The sequence below is a fragment of the Solenopsis invicta genome, chromosome 3 (genome assembly GCF_016802725.1).
Source record: "Solenopsis invicta isolate M01_SB chromosome 3, UNIL_Sinv_3.0, whole genome shotgun sequence".
Lineage (NCBI taxonomy): Eukaryota > Metazoa > Arthropoda > Insecta > Hymenoptera > Formicidae > Solenopsis > Solenopsis invicta.
The window spans coordinates 32,179,887-32,189,306 of NC_052666.1; the positions used below are offsets into that span (position 1 = coordinate 32,179,887).

General features: G+C 45.1%; 1 protein-coding gene across 1 annotated transcript; it reads left to right on the forward strand.

Annotated features, from left to right (window-relative positions):
• The first annotated feature begins 427 nt into the window (after positions 1-427).
• LOC105204613 lies at positions 428-8,514 on the forward strand. Its single transcript, XM_026132110.2, has 6 exons — positions 428-1,878; positions 2,390-2,496; positions 2,570-2,662; positions 2,979-3,122; positions 4,128-4,251; positions 4,419-8,514. Exons 1-6 carry the CDS (start codon positions 1,765-1,767, stop codon positions 4,884-4,886), a joined length of 1,050 nt encoding a protein of 349 aa, XP_025987895.2. The 5' UTR covers positions 428-1,764; the 3' UTR covers positions 4,887-8,514.
• The last annotated feature ends 906 nt before the right edge of the window (positions 8,515-9,420 follow it).

The following is a 9,420-nucleotide window of genomic DNA, read 5'->3' on the forward strand; positions in this document are numbered from 1 at the left end:
GCATAACGCATAATGTATGCATCGTGAGATCAATCATGCCGCAATCATGCGCGTCATACGTTTCCAGAATGAATTCGTTGTGTTCTCGGGGGAAGTTCCAGCGACCTGATATAACGACGAGAGCTATTATTGCGCTCGCAATGGTCGGACCGCAAAGGTAGTTAACACGCGCGATACAAATTGCATAATCTAAACGGAGAATTGTGCCAGAAGGGTATGGAAAGGGGAAGGGTCGCAGGAAACGTGATGCGGCGGAGTAGTACGGGGCGAGGGCAACGGGGGTGAAATCTTATCATCGATATCCACCGGGATTTCAAGTGCCAGGTAAACAGACTCGTATTTGAGATTTCCCATGCGGGGTTGACAGAGAGAGAGAGGGGAAGGGGGCGGCAGGAAGAGAGAGAGAGAGAGAGAGAGAGAGAGAGAGAGAGAGAGAGAGAGAGAGGTCAGTTTCGAAGCCGGAGGGAAACGGAAACGGTGGAACGAGTCGAAACTCGAGGAGGATAGCTATAAGGGAAGATGCCAGAGGCGAAAGTGCAACCGAAAAGCAGGAAGCAGAGAAAGAGAGAGAGAGAGGTAGGATAGGGAAGAAAAGGACAGCAGAGGTCCTTGAATGGCCCGTGCGTTCTCATGGACGATTCGATACGAATAAAAGCAATAAGACCCCTAAAAGATCTCCATTGGATAAACTTTTATTCGCATTACGAGTCGAGACCTCGATTCGCACGGGTCGGAGAATTACACATCTTCCCTTCGTCCTCCTTCGGCCGTCCGCTACGTGAATTACGAGTCTCTCAACTCTTTCCGTCGTGCATTAAGAGAGTGCGTAATAGTATTCGCCTAGCTGGCCTTGTTTTCCCATCTCTGTTCCCTCAATCTTCTCGTATGCATTTTTAAGCGGTGACCGAGGGGAATGGGTTTTTCATTCAATTGCGCGCCGGGAAAGCGCGTATATTTTCACGTAAACTCTCTATATTTCACGCGCGAAATCACTGACGTGTCAGTTAATTTGTCATACACACCGGCGGAACTTTATTACGGCAGATTTCTCGGGTGATTTGGAGTTTGTCAGGTATTCGGCGAATGCAAATGCGCGGGCGTGTTTGTGCGCGGCGAATTTTACTGCGTTGTCATGCAGAGTTAGAACATTGTCACGTAGTTATACACGTTATCCGCGATGATGCGACCCCCCGCAGTCTTTGACTTCAAATGGTGGAATATTCGTCGTAGAGCGCTTATAGAAGAATACGCGTACCCACATCCCACGCGGAATTCGCATTAAGGTCCATGGCACACGAAGAAACTTGGGCAGGAAGAGAATTAGCCAATGACAGAGGGTCGAGAATACAAGATCATAATATCCTTACTGCATTGAGTTTTTCTGTGTGCAACTGTGCAATGTCCTTAAAACATCGTCAGCGATGTGAAATTCAATTCGAGCTCGTTCGACCCGCTCGTATTTTGTTCATCCTCAATCTTTCTGTCACACGCGCTGTCCAAATCTCACAAAATTTCCACGTAAAACGTTCGCGCGCCTCAACGGTGGCGAAAAAAATTACGGCGTTAGCCGCGAAAGTGTGTCGAGCTAATTTTCGGTACATTTCTCCCGCGGGTTTCTCTTAAACGCACTGTTTTTCCGCTCGAGGATCGTTAAAGCTAGTATAATTTAATAATTAAGCATACCGGAAACGCTTGCTCATCATTGTGCCGAGCGCCGGGAAAGTCTGACGGAAACGGGGAGCAAAAAATAGCGGCGGTGATAAGATGCCTTTGCAAAGAATTAAATACGCTTTGGCTCATTTATCGCGCAAGGAACACATCGCGCTGCTGGCGCGTCCTAACTGGAGAAGACTTCGCAGAACCGATCCAAATGTCCTGGTATACGCATTCTATTTTCATTACATGATAATATTTCTTTATTCATATTTATTCGAAATAAAGAAAATAAAGGGGAAATTTTATTATTTCGCTGTAATACTTATCGGAAGAGATTGGAATACGTTTTCCAATAGTATTTGTATCCGTCGCGCGCGCAGTCCTAGGATTTGATTAACGAAACCGAGATCGCGTCTTTAATGCCAGGACTCGATCCTTCCTTCCAAGCAAACTTGGAATTTCGCAATTGAGATTGCACGAAATAAGAAAATCGAATGAGACGTCATCTGCTCCGAATATTTAAGGACGTTAAGTACAAGTTGAGATATCCTCCGCGAAATCAAACAGTCGTTATGAGAGACAGAACGTTCCGCCGCGGAAAAACGTTCAGTTGAAAACGATCGATGGAGCAGATGCTCGAGTAGCGTTCGCGCGCACTAAAAGGGCGCCTTTGTGTCTTTTCTCTTTTCTCGTACTCTCGGGTACTTATATCGACGTATATATGTATTTTCAGGCGCGTCCTTTTGCAGTTCGGCGCGCGGCGATTCGCAGGGGCCGCGCCTCGAAGCGCATCCGGGTTATGGCGCAACCGAAATTCGTAACCAAGAAATACGATCCCGCGTAAGTGCACAGTCGTCCGCTCTTGTACTCGTCAGGTTATCGCGAGTCCTCTAGAAAATTTATTATCGCGCAGAGCGGCGCCGCCCCCTTACCCGCGCATCCACCCCAAGACGCTCGCAGCGAGGAGCACCAAGCGTATCGTCGATCTGGCATTGCCCAAGAGAAGGTGCACATCTATTTCCTCGATGCTGAACGACGCTCTTTCGATAAGAAACTTTACTTAAAAATATATATCTTACAATTAGATTGATGTTGCGGAGAGCCAAAAAGGTTACCAAATATTTTTTATCTCATCAATTTTATCTTACTTGGATATTATTTTCATTTTCAAGTAAAGTTGGAGGTTCATTTAAAAGTCAATGCATTATTTTTATCATCGTCATTTTAACGTTATTCGCACTTTTAGCCTTGGAAAATTGATAGCTAACGCTTGATCGATGATATATGTATGGTGACTTAAAAGCGATACCCTTAAACGTTAGACTTCTGCTGGAGACGATGAAATTGGCAGCTACCAAAAACATGAAGGCAACCGTGAGTGATCTGCTGCTGAAGGTTCGAAGGTCGCGGTACCAGCGGTATCGCGTATTCTGCAACGCTCGTCAGGAACGAGAAGCCAGGAAAAAGTAAGGCCGATACATTTCCCACCGTCGTGTCACTTTTTTCCTCCGAACGACACGCGCATCCTCTAGGCATACAATATCTTCACCATATTCGCCCAAATAATCCATCTCCAACGGTGAACGAAAGGAACACGGGAAGAAAAATCATTACTATTTTAATTGCCGTAAAAATTGCGGGATTAAACAGCCGAATTGTGATATAGTAGTTTTTTCATTTTTTATTTTTTCCCCCTTTTTTTCTATTACTCGTTCAGTAGTAAACCTTAGGGAAATGAAACCTGTACGTGAACTGTTGACAAATAGCTATTAATTATCTATTAAATAATTAGCTTAATTTTATAAAGCCGCAACAATGCAGGTGAGCAAGAACAAAACGTAAGCTTATAAACCCTTTTGTATTGATCGTGCTGCAACTGGATGTAAATTCCACGTTTAATTAACGAAAGGTCATCTGATATTGCACCGGAAGTAATTATTAATAGTGCACAATGAATTTCGAGAGGTTGCGTTTACCCTGGGCATTTATTCCGATGGTTACAATCATTCATCAGGCCACAATCGGAAACATCAATTTAATAGTTGCCCAAAATGGACCGTGACACACATGGGCCATTCCGTCACAATGTGCCGCAATTACCACCACACTTTTCATCATTACTAGTTTTTTTAATTTTCCGTCAGTGGCTAACAATTTCTCCCTTTCCCTCCCTCTCTCTCTAAAATTTTATCAGAAACATCTCTATTACTTTCAAAGCCTCTGAAAGTATTCAACTGCAAGAGAAAATGTAAGAGAAAATTTTTCTTTTTTACGATTGCAAGCAGTAGGTGTCATGTGTTTGCGATTAACATTTCTATCATTTCCATTTCCATAATTCGTGTAATTGACACGAATTGATAGCGTAAGTCTTTTCAAGCCACTGGCGGAACGTTAATCAATCTCCGGTTGATTTTTCTTCGGTGAAGCGTCATCCAAATTTTCGTGATAAAATGTCGTACTTTTGTATCCAGGAGAAAACGAATGGCGAAACTGCGCAGAGCTTTCACAAAACCGGAAGACTGGCAAAGGCACATGCGGGTTCTGGAAAGACTGGCTGCGCCCAAAGTCGCCGCGAAACCCAAAAGGAGGAAGCCCGTAAGCGACGTCGCTCTCGCTCTCTCATAAATCAATATTAATCGATGTAGATAAAAGTGTTGGACGCGTCGCGGATTCCGGCGAGCGGCGACGAGGCCGCTTTTGCTCGCCGCTCGTTCGTTCGTTCATTCGATCGATCGATCGATCGTCCGCTCCGATATTTTCAGACTAAGAGAAGGAAGAAGAGACCGCTCGACTGGGAACGACTGTACTTCCTAGCGTTACCACAGATCCGGCATGCGCCCAAGGCAAAGGACCCGTTAGAGATGATGTCGCGCGCGCTCACCTATCGCATCACCAAGCGAATAGAGAGCCTCGCGGTTCGAAGGAAACTTCCGGAGATGCCGTTGCGAATACCAGGCGCCGTTTCGCCGGCCGCGACGAAAGCCATCGGTAGTATAGAGCACACGCATTACGAACGTTATCATCGCGATCCTTCCGCTTCGATTTCTCCGCTCGATGCGCGAAGGAATCGTCGTCATCGATCGCCGGCGGAGGCAGCAACATTTTCCTCGTCGCCTATACTCGTATATCGGCTCCCCGCACCAATACTGTTACCAATACTATTGGATGTCGTAAGTAAGCTCATACGCGGGGTGTCCCAGCGGACATCTTCCCGTCGAGATTCAACGTGAACTCTCGCTGGATTTTTCCTTGACGAACGTTTCGTGAGAGAAGTCACGTTTTATATCTCGTTAGGAATTTTTAAATATAAATTTTAACCGGAATACTTGTGCCGAGAATCGAGCGTTGAATTAAAATACCGTTATATTTATGTCCCGTTGAGATTAACTGCGAGGAGAGCAGTTTGCATTTATGATGTGAAAAAACGATCGCATTTCTTAATATCATCTATAGGGTAGAAAATTTCATTATTAAAATAGCTGTTATTTTCCTTTACGTGTGATCCCTATGTTATACAATGGAAGATTGCGTATCGTATCTCGCGGTGATTCTGGGACACCCTACGTAGCAGATCCGTGATTTCCGTCGACCCCCCACACCCCCTCCCGCCGCTACGCCAAGAAAGACGACGGATTTGCTCGTCGGTGGTTGCGACTGTTCAATAGCTTGTGTAACATCGGGATTCCGCAAAGAATATTTCACATGTTGCGGAATAAAAATAAAATTGCTCTATATTTTTTAACAATCGTAACAAGCTCGCTCGCTCGCGTGCGCGCCTTTCAGCAGTTTCAGCAACCATCGAGCATCGATGAAAAATAAATCGCGGCCAAATTACGATTTCGGTAACGTCGATGGGGCGAAAATGTTATTTTATACGGGCACGTTAATTGGACAGAGATTCGGCAAAAAAAATGCACGGAATTAATAGAATTTCTCACGTACGGTGTGTACCTCCGGTAATCGATCGACATCGAATATTCCGCTATTAGTTTCGGATATCACTCGTGATATAATGCAGAATTCGCGTTATCTTTCCGTTCAACCATAACTGCGAGGTAACGATTTTGTAGCGTTTGATATGGACACAGGAGAGATAAACGGGACACGATCTACACATTAAGCCCGCGGCACACGAAACGTGTTTTGTTGCCGATCTGCCAGCAATGCCGCGCTATGCTTACTGTGCTGCTCGATGCAGACTATCCAGCCCGCAGCGCTATTTCGAACCGTAATGTTAGCGGGTCACTCTCTCCCCGCTATTGTAATTATTTAATGAGGACGTCGCTCACCGTGACATCGCCGTTTGTATTCCGATGCTATTTCTCACTCGATCGTTCTCCTTACGGTTACGTTCCCTCACGCATTTTTTATCTCGACGCAACCTGTTTCCGTGTAGAGATACACGAGTGTATTTTATTACATATTTTCTTTACAGCTTTTATTTTTATTAATATTTTGTTTTATTAATCGTTTTCCGATTGGACCTTCCACTTGCAATTTTTTCCTTTTTTTTTTTACATTAGATATTCGTTACGTTTTATTACCGTTTTATTCATTTTCTTTCGTTCACGTTCATCTTTTGCTACTCCAGTCGTATCGTGTCCCAAGAGCATAAGAGAGCACTCGAATCCCAAGGCACGAAATAAATTACATTTATCCGTCAATCTTTCGCACAATTCAGCCATTTTAGTTTTCACTTTGCCTTCTACATATATCGCGTCCTGCTGCCGCACGGTTACTCGACCGCTTCTGATTAAACGACGTCTTCTTCCACCCTATCGATCGACGGTCGGCCGTGCGACAGTAGATTAATTTTCCTTTGAACCGTCGTCACGGCAAAGGGACGCGGCAGAAATGTAAACAAACCCAGTCTTAAGTCTTAAGTGATTCAAAAGTCGAGTGAATGTGTATCAAGGGCAATTGAAGATCTCTCTCTCTCTCTCTCTCTCTCTCTCTCTCTCTCTTTAACTTAAGTTTGAATTACTCGACCATCGCTTGGCGTGCCTCCGTCGCATCCAACTTTCTCTGCGACATATTCCTAAGGAGGTGGTGCCTTCTCAGTTTCTCTTTGGGCTGTCGTCGAGCGTAACCAACGTCCCTCGTCGCCGACGTGGAATTTAATTTCGCGCGCGAGACGTTGCTTGATACAAAACGTGCAAGTGCATCGAGTCCTTCGGTGATAATGGAAAGGTGCGCGGTATACAAGCCTCTTCCGAAGAGACGGCCGGTTTTAATTTTCGCGTATAATCGCGCGCGCGACGACGACGAGTCAGCCGGCGCACAACGTTTCCCCATTGAAATCCGTCTGTAATAAAATACGAGATATGGGAGAGCGTAGCGGAACGATCGCGCGCAACTTTCACGATATATCTCACACGCGCTGTGCGCCGTTTTATGAAGTAAAAGACGTAAATCAAAATATACATTTTACTTTTCGCGTTGAGAGGCGAAAGAAGATTAAAATATTAAATAAACAAATTTTTAGCCGCGGTTAATATTTTTGAAAGAATTTTTCACGCGCGCTCATGTTTGTCGCCATTTTGAAAGAGATGACTTTTTTTGAAAAAAAAAAAGTGGAATATATTATGAAATGTTGTAAAGCATTTTGTAAAATATTTTCAGAGATAATTTACGCGTGAATTAATGAGTTTTCTCTCTTCTTTCTCTTTGTCTCTCCTCACAGCCTTTGCTTCATTTGAATTTTATTTATTTACGAATGACCATAATCGCGATTGAGTTAATTGACGCTGGCATAAACATGATGTATGTTTAGAAATTTAATCCATATTGCCGTTACGCACACAGCCGTGTAATAAAGCTAGCGCAACCAACTAATCAAACAAATATCATACGGCTGTGGTTTGTGTACAAAATGAAATTCGAGCGAGATTATGGTTGCCGCGAGAGAGGAGCGCGCGAAATAATTTGTTTCATAACGCGGCGCAGTTAGTCTTGCCTCTCGCGCACTTAAGCCCGTTGATAAGAATAAGCCGGCGGAAAACCGATGTTAATGGATAGGATTGGAGACGGTAGTAGGGTATAACGTTTAATGCCGTAGCTTCCAAGAGAATAATCGCTCTGGCGAAGCCAGCCCAGCGTCCGGCGGGCAGAGAAACGGATCTCCGAGAGGATGCTTTCACCGTGTCGCCGGCGGCGTTAAAGGCGAGATGCACCAAACGTCTCAAAAGTCTCGCCAAGCCGAAGACCTATCCGATGCCCAAGTTCAAGAGATTGAGAACCGCCCTCAAACGTTGAAACGGCCAAAAGTGTGTGTGAGAGAGAGAGAGAGAGAGAGAGAGAGCTGGGTGTGTGTACGTGTGCATCAGCCTTAATCCTCGCGGGACTTGTGTCGCCCGTGTACATAGTGCGCTCATTAAAAATTCACGCTATTTGTCGCACTTTCCGTACTTAAATTTGCAAGTGACAGCGAGTGACGACGCGAATTCGTAATTGTCCATTGTTAAATTGTATATACCGTTAACTGTAATAAATGGCAGCGTTTAGAAAACAAAAAGCACGACGATCATTCGTATAGTAGAGAAATCTAATAACTTGAATACCGGGGTAACCTGAATACCTGTGCGTTTTCGTTTAATGGAATTCCGGTTGTATGGTCGTGTTGTGAGGTCGTGTCGAATATTACCAGAATGATAATCCTGGGCGCGAGATAATCGGAGTACGCGCCTCGTTATTAGCACGCTTTTGCTCGGTTCGATGTATTCGCGGGATACGCGAGGTATAACACGCGTGTTATTTCGTAGCGTACGCTACGATTCATCGTACGATTCAGCGCGCACGATGCAATATATCAAAAAGCAGATGCGGGCCTGTCGCGTTGCATTATGCGAGCGTTGGCGGTAAAAGGGCGCGCGAGCCGCGAGACGCGAGACGCGAGACGCGAGACGCGAGATGCGAGGCGCAACCGCGTCCGTCGGTATCGTAAATTAGGCCAGCCGCTCGCAATCTGCTCGCGCTCGCTACGGATTAGCGTTTCGTAATATTGTAACGACCGTTTTGCGCTGTCGCGTATAACTTGGTAAAGACATTCCGCGCTCTGTGCGCAATAAGAAAAGAGAGAGAGAGAGCCTTCGTACAAGGAAAGACGAGAACGGAGTAACGCGCGCGCCGCGCCATGGACTTTCAACTCGCATCTCGGTATTTTCTTATTTCGCGGAAGGAATGCGCGAGAAATACGACACACGCGCCCTTAACGCCCGGGGATATTAAAGGGACGTTTATATGGCGATAAAGCGTATCCGGAGAGATGCTCGCGATTCTCCCGACCGGCGCATTAAATGATGACTAAAAAAGATGAATAATAAATCGACCATGACGTAATCCGTAATATCCATTTAATGATCCGTAATAATTAGTTGTATTCAAATTGACGTTGAATTATTTGGACGATATGTACGCATGGTTTATTGCCGTGTGGTTCCTACTGATTCTTGATCAGTTATTCAAACAAAAATAGTAGCAACCCACGTAATTATAAACCTGCCTAATTAATGGCATCGAATTATTCGTAATTCGCCCGAGAGCTCGAGCTTCGTACCTCCCTCTTCCTCCCTCCCTCCCTCCCTCCCTCTTTCGATTCAGCATTTTACTTTATTTCACTCGCCGTCATTCCCGTTTTGCCCAGCGATACCCGCGCTCTTTCACCGCCCTAAATGATAGAGACATTAACATTCGACGTTGCGAAATTGCTTAATTAAAGGCACGTCGTACGCGCTTTTACCTTCGTCGAGAAGTTAAAGGGGTACG